Source organism: Peromyscus leucopus, chromosome 3, assembly GCF_004664715.2.
Source record: "Peromyscus leucopus breed LL Stock chromosome 3, UCI_PerLeu_2.1, whole genome shotgun sequence".
In the NCBI taxonomy this organism is placed as follows: Eukaryota; Metazoa; Chordata; class Mammalia; order Rodentia; family Cricetidae; genus Peromyscus; species Peromyscus leucopus.
The window spans coordinates 129,971,012-129,988,056 of record NC_051065.1 but is presented as its reverse complement, the minus strand read 5'-3'; the positions used below and the strand labels follow the sequence as shown (position 1 = coordinate 129,988,056).

The 17,045-nt window shown below is 41.3% G+C and overlaps 1 protein-coding gene across 1 annotated transcript; it reads right to left on the bottom strand.

Annotated features, from left to right (window-relative positions):
- Positions 1-14,481: 14,481 nt before the first annotated feature.
- On the bottom strand, positions 14,482-17,035 carry LOC114700280 (transcription factor SOX-5-like). Its single transcript, XM_028879863.1, has 2 exons — positions 16,994-17,035; positions 14,482-15,378 (listed from the first exon to the last, which is right to left on the bottom strand). The coding sequence occupies exons 1-2, from the start codon at positions 17,014-17,016 to the stop codon at positions 15,075-15,077; spliced, it is 327 nt and encodes a 108-aa protein (XP_028735696.1). The 5' UTR covers positions 17,017-17,035; the 3' UTR covers positions 14,482-15,074.
- Positions 17,036-17,045: the final 10 nt, after the last annotated feature.

Here is a 17,045-nt window from a genome sequence, read left to right as displayed (position 1 = left end):
AAGAGAAAGTTGTGGCACTGTTTCCACATGCTGTCAAGGATGTCTTTATTGTCATTCCAGGAGTTGTCTGTGCAATTTCCTCCCTTCACAGGATAATGTATTGGCCTTCCTCATTCAGACAGAATAAAGCAGGTTACGTGGCACTACCCACCTCCCACATACGACTTCATTTCTATCAGGAAAAAGACAAAAGAATCTTTGCGAATCAAAAAAAAAAAATCACTTCTACTTCATTTCCCCAGTGTTCCTCTTGGGTAGAACTTCCAGATGGAGGGTGAATATTAATTAAGTTCTCAATATCTGTGGACTTCCTCTCAAAAGCCAGCCATTTAGAAGTAACCTTACTCACAGGTGAAGAAAGAGGAAACACAAGAGTGTGTGAGGTCTCAGAGATAGAGCTCAGTGAAGAGCTGTTTCCAGTGTGTCTCGCTGAAACTAAGTAAGGAAAACTCAAGTGTTTACAGGAGCAGGATCGGTTCTCTTCTGTGTGCTTTTGCTTAATGGTAAGAGATCTGTCTTGGTGGTTGAGGTCAACTTTTTAGAAAATTAAGGGTTAGGGCTCATACTTCTGAGAAAAGATTAAAGAACATATATCAAATTACTTATTCAAATTTGGTTGGTGAATTTTTTTAAGAATGGCCTGGAAGAGCACTAAAATCAGTGATGGAAGATACACTGTGCCTTGTCCAGCTCTGGGGTCAAGTTTATCAAGTTCAGTATCTGTCACTCTGTAAACTTAGTAATGTTCTTGCTGATACCATTAAAGTCCTTTGTCATTTAAAGTTTGTCAAGTGTTTGCTCTTACAGGTAAAAATCAAGAGTATTAACAGGAAAACATCAGTGTTACAATAATATTATTCAAAGTATATGCAACTTGCAGAATTAAGCAAAAGCGAGGAGGATGAATGCTATTAGCAGGAGGGGCTGTCAGAGGAGATTTCGGGCAGGGCCTTTAAGCTGAGAGCCAGAACAGAATTGTTTCGTGAGTTTGTTAAGATCATCTTAAACCACACTAAAAGAAAGCTCAAGCGTTGGGCATTCCCATTTCCTATGAGAGCTACAAATTAAAAATAATTAGTTAGCTTGCTTATTTGATGGCTAGAAGTAGAGACACTTTTTAAATCCATGCTATTCTATCTCTAGATACTGTTTTCTTTCCCCTGCATTGAATGTCCAAGCACATCCCCTTGTCCTGACACTCACTGTGGAGTTCTCTCACATCTTTGCTAACTTCTCTTCTAAATCATTGCTATTCACAGCTCTCTTCTCTCTCCTCTTCTGCCTCATTCACCTCTTCTTCCTCTTTATTATCTTTCTCTTCCTCTTTCTTCTCCTCATCTTCCTCTTTTATTCTTTATATTTTGGATTCTCATTCGATTTTGATTGAATGAATATAACATCAAATACTAGAAAGGGGAGAGATGCTTGAAGCCATTTAAGTGAGCAGCCAACAAACAAAAAACACAAAATGGTCCTAGAGCAGCAATATGGGCAAGGCCTTAGCACAGGCCATTGGCCAATAGCTCAGAGTCAGTCACATCAGCCATTAGTCAAAGGCACTGTCTCTGCACCTTTGCTCTTCCTTCCCTGGGGGCTCATCAGGTCTAAAACCATCCTCAATAGGCAGCTTTAGGAAGAGGAATGTCTGGGGCTTTTTCTTCAAAACATATACACAGTAGCAGTAGTAACAGTTGTTGTGTAAGTGTGTGTTTGTGTATGTGTGAGAGAGAGAAAGAGACAGAGACAAAGAAAAACACATACACACACATACAGAGTGAAAGAGGGAGAGAGGGAGAGAGAGAGAGAGAGAGAGAGAGAGAGAGAGAGAGAGAGAGAGAGAGAGACTCAGAGACCAGGAAAGAAAAGGCAATAACCAATCAGTGTTCAACAAAAATGGAAACGGGCAAAGCACCCAAGCTGGAGACACTGTTGTTGAGGTCTGAAGACATGTCCACTGTGTCCTGCAACTTAAATGTTCCTTGTCCTCTTAAATGTGCAGGACAACCTACGCACAGAATCCGAGGCCTTTTAGTATGAAAACTAAAAGAAGTTAATTTCCTTCCTGGACACACCCTCTAAATGTAGACTCCATAAGAAGTTCTGTTAGAATACGAAAGGGAGGTCTGAAGCAGAGATCTGAAATGTCTACAAAGGCTCCTGTGTGGATGGCTTCATACCCATGGTAGCAGTGTTTACAGAAGGTTTATGGTTCACCCGGGTGCTGACATTAAAGGGATAAATCCATTAAAGCTATGGATCTTTGGAAGCATGCCCTTTGGGCTCTGTCATATCCTGGCTGCACCTTTCCCCACCTCTCTCTCTGTCTTTCATTCTCTCTCTCTCTCTCTCTCTCTCTCTCTCTCTCTCTCTCTCTCTCTCTCTCTCTCTTTCTCTCCCTCTCTTTCTTGTCAGTAGGTGAACAGCTGTTCTATGTCATACATTTCCCACCATCATAGTGGGAAAGCTCAGCTCAGGTGCAGAACTACAAACCATGACCTGAATTCTTTGAAACCATATACGAAAATAACCTCTTTCTACTTTTCCTTCTTTGTCTCAGGCATTTTGTCATAGTGACAGAAAAGCAACTGGCTCAGGATGGCTGAATGAGAGAAGGAAGGCTCTTCAAGAGAGAAAGCTCTCTGATGTTAAATTTGCCTTTGTGTGAGCTTCACTCAATGTGACTCCCTGGGGTTAGGCAAAAGGTTTTTATATGGAAAAATAAGTCTTGAAAGAATTGAATTTGCATGTGGGAACGAACGGGATGAAAGGTAAACATACGTCATTTATGTTAGCAATGCTGTGATAAGAATACTTGCAATAGTAAGTTTAAGTGGAAGGGTTTGGGCTTGGAGTGTTGTGCAGCTGTTTTCTAGAGACTGAAAGACCCCCTCCTGGAAAGAGGGGGAAGCTTACAAGACTCAAGAAGCTCAAAAAGTTCTGAAGCCCAGGAGGCCTTTTCCCTGACGTATGAAAGTCATTGGGGTTGGAGGAGCTCTTCAGTGGAGCTGCCTGCAGGATGGGTAGGGAACACCTGGAATGTAGCTTTCAGGAGACACCAAGCATGTGCTCTTGGGATTTGTTTAACACTGAAGGCACCTTTGAGCGAACTATGCTCCTGTAAATAGTCCCTCCCCTTTCTTTCTGTAAGTAACTCCGATAAGCTTGTTATTTCTAATAACCCCAGACTTGGGTAGGATGGTTTCTTTGGTTCATTGTAGTGCCCGATCTGTAGTGAATAGATACTGATTTATGTCTACCCAGGGAAACTCATGCAGCACAAGGGTGTACTGGCTGAACTATGTTCAGGGACCTAAGGAGGAGAGAAGCTAGCCTGAAGCTGGCTTAATGAGCAGAGTATTTTTTTCTTTTCTTTTTTCATATAGCTCTCAGAATATAAGCAGTTCAGTCAGTACTTTTATGAAATGTAGTGGGAATCTGGGTCTTTTGAGTCTGGCTGGTCACAGGAGAAAAACTCTTGCTATGTGTGGTGTCTGCTTGCCCCTGTGTGTGTGTGTGTGTGTGTGTGTGTGAAGTTCCCATGCAAGTGTTTAGGCCTGACATTGATGTCTGAAATCTTCCTCCATCTCTCTCTTACTTAAATACTTAGGCAGAGTCTTTCAATCAAACATGGAGCTTGCCCGTTTGGCCACGCCCACCTAACATTTATGTGGATGTTAGGGATTTGAACTCTGGTCTTTTTGCATGTGCTATTATTTCAGTTTTTTGAGATTGCATCTCACTAAGTTGCCTTGGCTAGTCATTGAATTCCTGGGCTCGAGGTTCAGGTAGCTAAGAACACAGACACAAGCACGACAGCTTGTCATTTTCTTTGTTGTTAATCCCTTCTTTGGTGTGTAGTACTAAGAGTTGAACCTTGGCCCTCATTTGTGCTCAGCAAGTGCTCTACCACTGAGCTATACCCCCAGTCAACACTTGGACTTTTAGATACTTGTAAGCATCTCCATCCTCCCTCTCTTTTTTCTATTTCACTTTTTATTTTCCTTTAATTCTTACCTTTTGCACAATTTACATAGATACCTCATATTAGATGTTTTAGTTTTTCCTTTATGAGGATTCTTATGTATTTTAAGCCATGAAAGAATACAGAATATTTAAGTTAGCCTTTTCAAGTTCCCATCACAGCTCCCCAGTATCCTTCTTTTGAAGATACAACCAGGAAATCGTAGGTGGGGTTAGCTGTGTGCTTGAGGCAGGTCCCATTTCCCTGGCTCCACTTTGTTTCTGAGTACCAAATGACAGTAGTTGATTTCAATATTTCTTTTAGAAGCAATGCCATAAATATCCTGTTTAACTTCCTACCATGCACAGAGTCATCAAATAAACCATTGGGAAACCTAGGCTTGCCTTTATGGTCTATGCCCCTCGTCTCTTCAGATGTGCACAGTGATTGTGCTGTCAAGCTCGTGTGCACTCTGTGGCCCCATGTGCTCTGTTTTTCTACCTTTTATTCTACTTTTGAGCAGTTACCTAACTATGTGGTAAGGCTCAAATTTTGTTCTATGCCTTTCCAAATACAAATGTCAGTGCTCATCAGATTTACATTGGATGGATTTTTGCTTTTCTGGAATTATGGTTCATCTATCTTGCATATCTTTCTAAGTTCGCTACTGTCTTTAAAATACAATTTTGAGGATGAGGTTCGGTAGTACATGGCTGTAATAACCACACGTAGGACTGCCAATTCTATGTCACTATGTCGCTGGCAATCAAGCACTATGTAACACAACCTAATCTCACACAGAAAACAAAACAAAATTTAAAAGACTTCGATTTTTTTCTGCTCTCTCTAGTTCTAGTAGGAGATTAGCTTTTCAATGCCTATTATGTGCTATTTGAAAGGAGCAGCCTCAGTCAACAGTGAAATAATTCTAATTTTCATTTGAAATCTTTTATCACCTGTAATTCGGGTTCATTAATAACTTTCCTGCATTTTGCTTAATGTTGCTTAATGTCTATTGATCTTATTTCCTTGCAAATTACACATTTTGAGTGAAGGAATATTATCTTCTGTCTTGTATAGACTCCTCATAATGAACATTAATTAAAAGCCAATTTGAAACATCCGATAGCTGAAAAAGCTAGTCTATGAGACATGATAAATATTCATCCTAACACATTTCTTCCAGCTTTATCCTTGAAAATCCCTGTCTAATCCATATATCCTGTTATCTATTCATATGTGTACCATCTCTTTTCAGACCCCCTGCAAACTCTCTTTATGAAGCTCTGCGCAAGGACCGATGGAGTGAGCAGGCGGGAAACGCAGCCACAGCTCATGTCAATCTGTTTACAGAACAAGTGGCTGTCTGCATTGTTTGTGAGCCCTTACGTGTGAAATCCGTCTGCGAATTTAGGACAAGGAGAGGATTGTTTCTCAGCATCAACTTGCAAGGCTCTTTCAATTAAGTAATAAGAGTGTTCTAATCCTGGATGTCTTCTTTGCCCTGACTGTTTTGAAAATAAGAGCTGCATCTGTTTAGCTATTAGAGTTTCCAAGCTTACTCTGTGCATGCATGTGCACATGCACACACACACACACACACACACACACTTATATACAAATATGTGTATACATGTGTTTATATAGTTATTAACGTGTCATTTTTAATAATTTTAATCCTTCCACTGTGTATTTCTTTATCAGTTGTAAAAGTATCCAGGCAATTCTGTACTTGTATATTTGAGTCAGAACAAATTTTGAAAATGGAAGAAAGAGTATGTGATGGTTATTTTTAAGTGGCAATTTGACAAAACCTAGGCTCAATGGAAGGGGAGTCTGGCCTGTGGTCATGCCTGTGAGGGGTTATCTTGATGGATTGATTGAGGTGGGGAGGCTGGCCTGCTGTAGGTGGCATCATTCCTTAGAAAGGGGATTCTGAACTCTGTGACAGCTGAGAACGTGAGGTGAATACTGGTATAAATGCTGCATCACATCTCTTGCCACTTTGTGTTCCTTGTGATGAAAGACCTGGGGCTGTGAGTGTTTGTCATGGTATTTTATCACAGCATGAGGAAATGAGCTCTGAGCAGAGCATTTTACTAATCTGATGACCTGGGTGCCAATGGCTTTTATTCCAGATAGACAGACCAGGTTATTACCGTTCACTGATTAGTTTACAAGTAAGTACTCATGAATTAAGACAAGGACAAAAGAAACTATACAACTTTCCTTAAATTCTCTCTTTTTTTCCTTTTTCTTTTCTTTTATTTTTCTTTACTAAGAAATTTTCTACTCACTCCTCATCCTATCCACAGACCCCCCTTTCTCCTCCCACCTCTCAGCCCTCTTTCTCAAGCCACCCCGTATCCCCACATCCCCCCAAATCGAGGTCTCCCATGGGGAGTCAGCAGAGTCCAGCTCACTGAGCCTAGGCAGGTCCAAGCCCCTTCCCACTGCACCAAGGCTGTGCAAGGTGTCACACCACAGGCACCAGATTCCCAGAAGCCTGCCCATGCACCAAGGACAGATTCCGATCGCCCTGCCTGGGTGTACCCCAAATAGTTAGAACCAAACAACTGTCTTCCATATCCAGAGGGCCTAGTCCAGTCCCATGGGGCTCCACAGCCACCAGTCCACAGTTCATGGGCTTCCATTAGTGTGGTCCGTCATCTCTGCACATCCTCCCATCATGATTTCGACGTCCCTCGCCTGCAGTATCTCTCCTCTCTCATCAATTGGATTCCTGGAACTCAGCCTGGACACATGCTCAGATATGTTCATATCAGCATTATTCATAATAGCAAGAACCTGGAAACAACCTAGATGCCCCTCAACTGAAGAATGGATAAAGAAAATGTGGCACATAAACACAATAAAAACAATGATATCATGAAATTTGCAAGCAAATGGATGGATCTAGAAAATGTCATCTTGAGTGAGGTAACCCAGACTCAGAAGGACAAACATAGTATGTACTCACTCATAAGTGGACACTAAATGGGAGGGAAGGGATGACCAGACTGCAACCCACAACTCCAGAGAGGCTAGCTAACAGGGAAAGACCCTAGGAGGGACACATGGGTGACCCTGTGAAGGAGAAGTGGATGAGATCTACATGAGTGGATTGGGTATTGGGGGGTGGCAGAGGGCAAGGAGTGGGGGATGAGAACATAGGGAAATGGGAGGGTCAAGCTGGAACAGGGACAGAGTAGGAGGGCAGAGAGGAAGATACCATGACAGATGAGGACATCATGGGAATAGGAAGAGGCAGGGTGCTGGGGAGGTTCTCAGGAATCCACAAGGTTGACCCCACCTTGGTCTGCTGGCAGTGGTCCAGAGGGTGCAAGGACTGGTCTACTCTGGTGACCAGCCTAGCAAATAACCTAGATATCATCATAGAGCCTTTGTCGAGTGACAGATGGAGGCAGAGGCAGAGATCCACAGCCAGGCACCAGGCTCTCTTTCTTTTTCTTACCATTCATTTTCATGAATTTAGATATTGATTTAGATATAGATCTACATATCTATGATATAATCTCCACCTTTGTGAGTTAAAAATTACCCTAAAAATATATAAAGTTGTTAAAGGTTTTTCAGTTTGCAAAATAATCTTGAAGTATCTGAAAAGTTAAGGGAATTTTTACTATTTTTCATATGACAAAATAAATGAGTTAGAGATGTCTTTGATGCCATCAGACTTTAAAAGCTATAGATTTATGTGGACTAAGAAGTTGATAATTCCTTAATGGAGAGAAGCTGAAGTTTTCTCTTCAAAAATCTGTACTTAGGGTTTATGCCTAAACACTACCAAAGATTTCAGTTTTTAGATGTCGGTAAACACCTCTACACATACCCCCAAATGGTTCATCACAGTCATGCATGCTAATCTTGTAGGGTAAAAGGTTGCTTGCAGGATCATTTCTAAATAAAAAAGGATAATTTGTGTTTATTATTTTGCATCTACTAGTACAGTGGTAGATGAGTTTATGAACTGTATCGTGTGTGGGTTTGGGACATGGCAAGATGAAGGCTGACATGGCCATTCTCAGCAAGCTGGCTAGTTGGTTTTTCCAAATCTGTTCTACTGCCCCACGTTCCCCCACACATGCCTCCCAGCAGGACAGTATGCATTTATTATACATACTAAAAATATATATTTAAAAATTCCAACATTGACTTTTTTTTTTATAAAGAAAGACTTTATTTCAAATATATTTTACAGTTTATGTATAATTAAGATTGCTTTCCAGATTCTGAAATTTAATAATAAATTGAACAGGCAGTGTACAAAATAGATGTGTGACCTTCGGCCTATTCATTACAACTTTTCTGCTAGTTTAGTGTACTGTGTTTTCCTTTAACTGGAGTGCATCTGATTATGATGATGTTGTAACATATATCCTCTTGGCTGTATATTGAATAGTGTGGAAGGACTATTCTAGGCCATAATTGCTTGCATGTGTAAATACCGGTGTTTGGGGATGTAAAACTTTGTGTATTTGGACTTGACTGAAAAAATAATGACACCTTGTGATCAGAGCTGAATTAGTTCATTCTTTGCGGCAGAAATAGCTTGCTAAGCAAATTGGCGGAGTAACACATTGTAGGACAGATGTTTAGCCTGCTTAAGAAAATGTAACTATTTTACAGAACCCCTAGCAATACAATTTGCATAATAATTACAATGCTTATGAAACAGGTTGTCCCCGCTAGCTTTTAGATTCCTTTATAAACTTTAAAAATTGTTTTTTTTTTCATAAACAATCCATCTAGACAGTAGACACGGGACTGTTTCCTGTGTGCCTTGGCCTCTGTTGCTCTAGCAGTAACACGGTGAAGTTATAGGAAGAACACTTAAAAGTGTAAATTTGGCAACAATAAAGGCATCCTTAAAACAAAAATGAATGTCTTAATAATAAATGAAAGTTGCAGACTGAAAGTGTTGAACTTAGAGAAATGGGAATCTTTTTCCTGGTGGCTGAGACTCGTGGTTGCTCAAGCCTTTATCAGCAGGGGAAGAGTATTGACCCTCACATCGTGAGCCCTGAAGGACGCAGCCCTGGGGTCTCTAAACTGAAACGCTGTAGGTTGCAACTAAGGGAGCTTTATTTGGTAGAGAGTGAGGGTAGTGAGTTTTCCTTAACAGCTCAGATTTTCCCCATACGAAATCTGGTAAAACTGCTTCCAGAGTCTGGGGGTGTGCCCAAACACAGCCCTAGATGTTCAGCTTGTCCCTACATCTGTTTCCCCAATCCTGCAATGGGTGATTTCTGTCCAAGACAACAGTTTTGCAGACCTCATGTAACTGTGCTTTATGTGTTTCTATGACGTTTTTGGTGCCCCCATGCCTGGAGTCTCTGAAGCCCATTGCTTGCCTAGGTGAACTCCTGGGTGCTGAGGGGATGGCTATTGCTGTAGTGATGGCTCCAATGTTCTCAAGGCCGTTCATGAGAGAGAGACTGAGAGCGTTTTCGGCCTGAGGTGTTCTGCAGAGACCTAAGCTCCATGTGGAAACATTGTGGACAAGAATAACTGATTCCCTATGCAGAGCAGAAGTAGGCACAGCAGGGGGACGACAGCCCCTCTACCAAACAGAAGAGGTGCTTTGGAGACACCAGTGTTTACACAAGCATGTGGAGCTGAGACATGGCAGCAGCGTGGTTAATGTCCCAGATTCTGATTGATGACATCATGGATTGGGCCTAGGACTCTGCACTTCTATTAGTTAATCCTCAGTTCCATGGGTCAGCCTTTGTCACATACGCCTTTTAGTCACAGAGCATCAAGTGCTCGACCTCTATGTATGTTTTACAAGCATTCATAGTAGGTTTGTATCTCAGTTAGCTGATTGATACTGCTTACAAACAAAACCCCAAACCAATCAGTAACTCAAAAACCCTCAGAGGAAGAAAGTGTGACACACAGAACTATCAAGACAGAAAACACATAGGGTTGAGAGCAGAAATGGCCCTTGGAAAAAAAAAAAAGACTTGTGTTTTTAACCACAGCTTTAAAAATGGATAACTGACTCCAGAACCTAAGGTGTGTTCTAAGCAATTAGAAGTGGTTACATGAAAACTGTACCTCACTGAGGTAAAAATGGTTCCGGCTGCTTAGTCTGGTGTGAGGAAACATGCCACCCACACACTGGGGTAGAATGTGATTATGGGGTGTAAGAATAGCAACCCTCACCCAGCGGAGTGTTCTAGGAGCTATGGAAACTGTTGTCCCTGAGTCAGTGACACAGGAATGGACTCGGAGGGTGGGGTGATTCCTGACTGATTCCCATCTTAGCAAAGCCCTCATTTAAGCAAGAAGCCAGGAGTTCTCAGTTCAAAGTCAGTTAGCGCCATGATGTTTATGGAGAAGGAGACAGGTTCTCCAGACTTCTCTGTGTCTCATAAATGAACAGTTGCCCTTTCATAAACAAATCATGCAGAGAAACAGAATAATAGATAAAGAACACATTTGCTGTTTTTATTGGTGCCTTGCATGGCAGTAATACTGAAAAAGGGAATGCAAAACAAAACAAAAGGAAATAAAAACAAAAACAGAAAAGCAAAAACAGGTTGGTGGGAACCCACATCTTGTTTTTTTTTTTTTTCCCAAGAGTACACAAACTCCTGTTTTATTCTTATTGTGGCATGAATGATAACATAAAACCAAAAAACATGAAAATATACAACTTATATTACACTATGTGTTATGAACAAAATAGAAATCTATAACTCTATGTTATATTTACACAATTCTTTTACTTTATTAAACTTCAAGTGAGATGGTAGTTTGCACATACTTTGTTTTAAGCTCCAGGCATTGATTGTCTCTTTTCTATTTTTTTAAAAATCATTAAAAAAAAAAAAAACAAACACAAACAAAACTTTTTCACTTGTGAAATCCAACTGTCAGAAAGACTAAGTGTGTTCGAGCCAGGGAGCCGAATAAATACTGAGTGGGCCAGCAACAGACACACTGGGGCAGTCAGGGACCCGTCAGGAGGAAACTCAACACGTCACCTTCAACCTTCGGAACTTCACAATTAAATACGGTATACGTCTGGCTAAAGAAATGCCTATGCCCTACAAGACAGAGATAGCTCAGCCACTTTAAGTGGGTTTGTGTTTTTTTTTTCCTTTCAGACCTCATAAAGTTTTATTTCACTATTAACTTGATAGACAAATATTTTATAAACCTGTTTGTAAATATACAATTCAATAATTTACCCTTTAGAGTAAGGAAAGTATAATTATTTAAGTTTTTAAATGAGATACAAGAGGATTCTTCTGAGAACAGTATCAGCTTCTGCATTAAGAAGATATCTGAAACGGACCATAAAATGGTAAAGATAATTTCCTTCACGTGAACTAAGGTGACTGTACTTTAGAAATCAAATGCATGAAGGGACCTCATTAAAGAACACTCTACATTTTAATATTCATTCTCTGTGGGGAGACTTGATTTCAACCATGATAAATATGTTTATTGGGAAGTGTTTTGCACAAAGGTAATTCTTAGCTAGATGCCAAATGAACTCCCAAAGTTCACTTGACTAATCTGAGTAAAAATATATGTATGTGCACACCCATTTCTCCTGATTGTAGTAACTAGCCAAATAATCATTAACTTACAAACAACTTTAACCCATTTTTTTTCTGGTGAATGTTTTTCTTATATTTATATCAAACAGGACTATTTTTAGAGGTACCAATCACAAATATAAAAAGGAGAAACTGGCAGTATTATTCTTAGTGTTGGTATAAATGCGGGAACGATGGGGGAAGGTAGGGGCGTGGCTTGAACAGATAGGCGGGGAGAAGGAATGAGGGATGCAGTTAGCTAGCTTGGATCTTTTCACTGTATCTTATTTCCTCTACTGTATCTTATTTGGTCATTGTGTGGCCTAGAAAAGAATATAAGGTTTAGGACCCTTTACAAAAATCATCACCCAATCAAAGGCCCAAAGGGCAAAGTGTTTAACACAGTTATGTTGCTATTAAAAGCACCTTTTATTTTTTCCCAAGTGACTTCAGTGCACTTCAGACATGAATAGAATTACCTTTGTTTTCGTCGTTCCCTGGGGAAAACTCTTGGACAAAGCAAACTCAGCATCCACTGAAGAAAATGCCAGGGCAGACTATGACGGGACATTACAGACTTGCTTTGTGGCTTTGTCTGGGCACAGTTTATCATGGACATAAACTCAACTCAACTGGAGAGTTTTGGCAGCTACAGGTCACTATGAACAATTTGTTTTCCCTTCAAATAAAACAATGCAGACCAAAGAGTTTGCTCAGATACCACTGTGTTGGGATGAGTTTTGGCCATGGATGCATTTAGTAGCATCTACCTGGAGCTAAAACAAAGTATTCTTGCTGCCCAAGGTCAGGAAAAAAAAAAAAAAGCAAGCTTGTCTAGAATGTGCTGTGAAACAGGAACCCAGCACACGAAGTGGAGAACCCACATCAGTCAGGAGGGTTTGTTAACAGACACAGAGAAACAACTTTTTTTTTATAAATCTGTTTTCACATTGTATGTTATAATGGTATAAAAACAAGTGTCTATTTTTTTCTTATTCAGAATGCTTCAAAACAAACAAAAATTGGCTCTAGATAATTGGTAATTAAATAACTAAAATGAGAGAAAAGAACATAAGTTAATTAAGATTGAACATGACCCTCCTACTAATTTACCCCTTCATATTAAACACCAGAACTGACACCACTGGGGCCCAAACTGTTAACACAGAGGAAGTTGTGGATGGAGAAGCAAGTGTATGGGTGAGCATGTGTGTATCATGCGCACACATACATGTATGTGTGTACGTGTGTGTATGAGCTGGAAACAGAAGTGAGTTTTAAATACCTAACAGTTTACTGGCTATACTTCCAAATCAGATCAGAATGAAATAGAAAGGGAGAAATAAAATAAATTATACATAATTTACTAATCTGGGAACAGCTGACCATTATTATTATTATTATTATTATTACTATTATTATTATTATTATTATTTTATCATCATTTTACAACACTAGCAAAAAGGCAATTCAAATGAAAATACAGTCATTAAAAAAACCCAAACAAACCACAAACAGAAAATAGAACCAAACGTCTGACATGCAGGTATGATCAGCTCCTCCAAGCAAAACCCCAGAGCAAGACTTTTGTGAGAGAGAGAAAAACAAAAAGGATTTTTCTTCTTCTTTTGTTTTTTGTATGTGAAAATTCAAACTGGAGGGTGGTGTTTGGCGGGACAAAGTGAGAATGGGCTGGAACACTGTAACAGCTCCAGGCCACTGGCCCCAGGGCTTCCTGACAGAGTTCAATCAAAGAACGGTGAACAGCCTGAAATGAGTCTGTGTGTGTACAGGCCCTACCCCTGCCCTGGCCCTTTGGTTGGTGATGTCAGAACCAGCAGCCCAGGCACCACTGACTGTCTCTCAGCACGCACCCTGCTGGCAAACGGTCTTTAGTAGACTCAAACTACAGTAAAGGACCATGCAGTGGTGAGGGGCTCTGTGCTCTGCCAGGCTCCACTTTGTGGTGCTATGTTGAATTGTAACCAAATCCTGGTCCTTAGGGAATGAAATACATATGCCCCCCATTTGTGAAATGCAGCCTCTGACCTCATTGCATGGAGAGATGAAAAGAAAATCTTATAGAACCATCCGTTCTGTTTCCCTATCAGGAAAGGATGGAATGGTGGAGACATAAGCTAATTCTGTATTTCTGAAAAATGGCCAAATGTATTCAGTCAAAACAATGATTGTTTTGCTCAAAGTTTCAACAGGAAACACACACACACACACACACACACACACACACACACACACACACACACCACTAAGTAGCAAACATGAGAAGGAAGCATTTGCTGGTAGCTTCCATGCTTGCCAAGCACATCTCCATGGCACAGGGCCAGCAGGTCCCCCAGTAATAAGCATACTGGAAACTGGGAAATAACATTTCTTAGCCTGGGCTGAGTTCCATTGTTGCTGGAAGTGCAAAGTCAAGGTCAAGGTTGCTTCTAGACCACTTGCTTAGGAGGAGTGAGATTCCATCCCCACACATGGGTTTTGCTCACAATGGCCCAACATTATTCCCAATAGGAATGTATCTAATGTACCATGATCACACACATACACACACACACAGAAATCCAAGATCAGAAAATATTTTTCTCTAAATTTCTATGTCTCTCTCTCTCTCTCTTTTCACCTGAGAACGGCACCTACAGTTTCCATTAAAAAAAAAAAAAAAGAAAGAAATCTCACCAGTTGCTGGTGCATCAGCTCTTTCCAGGGACTGTTGAAGGTTTAACACTGTCCCAACTTGAGAAGGAGCAGGAGTAAGGAAGGAGCAGAAAATGAAGTTGGTGATCGCTTCAGTGTGGATTTGCACTTGCTCAAAGACGTAGTGTTGTGTGCAAGAGTTAGAGGTCTCTAAAGAAAAGGATCGCTGATTTTGTGGTGCAGAAGCAGGGAAGGCAAAAACAGACTCTTCTTTCCCTCTCTCCCCACCCTCACACACAGGCCACCATCTTTAAAGCAGAGATAGGGAGGGTGGAGGGATCAACCACCCATCTCCCTCTTTCTGTCAGGTGCAAGACAACAATCACAAAAGAGGAAAAAAGAAAGAAAAGGTCAAAGGAAAACCCAGAACCACCCCCCCCCATCCAAACAGAACAAAACAGAACTTAATTTCTTTTTAAAAACTGTAGCACAAAACAACAAGACACATTCACAAGCCACTTGTTGGCACTGTGTACCTGAGTGAGAATTTCTAGTTATAGAACAAACAGCCATAAAGTTTATTAAAAAAAAAAAAGTTGACGGGTGAGACTTCAGTGCTGGGGTGTAGCAGCTGAGTTACTGGCATTGTTTTTACCCATAGCTTATTTCAATCGCTTGTTGATGTCGTTTGCTTGTAACGGTTTTCCTTTCCGAGCCTTTTGAGGCTGAGGTCTATTTGTCAGCTGATGTCCCAACTATTTAAGACTAACAGTTAAAATAACAGTCAGTGTATGAGAAAGTTAATGTGCTTGGCCACTGGCAAGGATGGACCAGCTAGGGCTTCTTTAAGTCCTCAGCTCACCGCAGTCTGTCGGCCCTTATCAGTTGGCTTGTCCTGCAATATGGTTTTCGCTGTCACTCCCATAATCTACATCTGGGTCATCTTCTTCCTCATCATACTCGTCGTAAATCTCTCCGTTGATGTCCTCAGCCTGGATTTCCTCTTTGATATGAGGCTCCTCTCCCTTCACGCCGTAAGTGCTCTGAATCACGGGCATCCCAGGCTCTGGGCTGCTGGACACACTTGAGTGCTCTGAGGGCAGGTGAGGGGATGGCATTCCTGCCATGGCGATGGCTCCAGGGTACACAACTCCGGCAGTTGCGATGGGAATCTGTGCTTGTTGCCTGTCACAGAAAAAGGGGGTGGGTATGTACATGAGGTCTCAGCTTTACTCAGGCTCAGCACCATCTAACCGGAACCAGCGTTCACCCAATTACCCAGTGTACTTAAAGGACATCCCATGTTGATTCTAATGCCTTACCTGCTTGGACTGTGCTTCATAGATTAGGAGGCATTTAGTTGAATTGCCATTTGGTAATTAAAATAATCTCCTTTTTTATTATTAGGAAAAAATTCTGGCACAGAGAGATTAAGCAAAAATTACCCAGGAGGTTGCCTCCCAGTTCACTTTGCCTTCACTAGGACAAATGGAAAGAGTTCCTATTTGTCCTACAATGGAACCTAAAGATAGTTCAAGTGTAATGGAAAACATCTCTAAACAATTTAGAACTTTCATAATACGGTTATAGTCCCAAAGCATTAGAAGATAAAGCTATCATGTTATCTACCCACTGTTTGAAATGGTATGAACCCCTTTTGGGTAGGAGGCAGAGCCAGCCTCGAAGACATACCACCCCAGAAATTGCCTGGAGTGCCACACTTGTTTCTACTGTCCCACTCTTGAGACTTTAAAACTTTTTAACCTGGGAACTCTGTCTTCTCGGGTTTGCACTGGCCCTGAGAGGTGACTTTAGCTGGTACTGGTAGGATGGGATTCACGGGCATCCGTCTGGGCTTTCCTTCTTTCGTTCATCTATTCACAGTACTACTATATACTCCAGAGAGGGTGGCCTCCAGAGCCCTGGGCAGAGCACACTGGCTCTGGAGGGTATGGCAGGTATGATCACCTTTCTTTTATTCTTCAGCCACTGTCTGCTATACCAGAGTGGTATTTGCTATCCTATGCTCTCTGATCTTCTTCCTGTTACAAGTGTGAATGACTTTATTCCTGTGTGTCTTGAGAATCCTACAGTGCCACTGCAGACAGCATGCAGCATCACTGTGCAAGGCCTCGCTATGGAAAGCAGAGAAGAGCATCCGTGGGGCACGGTTCGAAATGCAGGATGGAACTCTCCTGTCTATGACTTTGCTGTGTCCTAAATGTAATCTCTACTGGATGAGATGCACACACAGAAAGCGCGCATGCACATGTGTATGTGTGTGTGTGCTTGTGCATGCATGTGAGTGTGTGTGCACACGCGTGTAACTCCACATTATTCAGAAACAAGTGATTCTTTTGGGACTACAGTTAGGTTGTGCTATCTGGACTAAGCTGCCAGTGGTGAGATTTATCATGGTCAAGTGCTGGAAGTGAACACCAGCCCAGGAAAGCACAGGTAAGATCCTGGCCTACCTTGAAGTGTGTAACGCAAAGACCAAGACTAGCTTTATTAGTGAAGTGATTCTGTTTTCAAATAACTTGTGAATAAACCTCATAGAAGCAGCTAGCAGTGGACATGTCTCCACACACAAACACAGAAACACATATGTGTCTGTCTGTAGGCTATGTATGTTTTCAGGGCTACATACAGGGTACAAAGTAATCTTGGAAAAAAGACTGCAGGTTCCTTTTCCAAAGGTCGCTCTGCAACTTAGCAGCCAAGGGACGGACTATTCCCTCTGGAAAACAGGAAGCTGGCCTGATGTGATACAGGGTCAGGAGGATGTTCTTTCTCATACCCGACATTGAAGTACTGTCGCATTTCCTGCCTCCGGTTCCGCATGATGTGCC

Excerpts from the sequence above, each read along its gene's own strand:
- LOC114700280 (XM_028879863.1), bottom strand. The coding sequence starts at position 17,016 with ATGCGACAGTACTTCAATGTCGG. Across the intron at positions 15,379-16,993 it reads CGACAGTACTTCAATGTCGG|GCAACAAGCACAGATTCCCA; the intron begins GTATGAGAAAGA and ends TTTCTGTGACAG.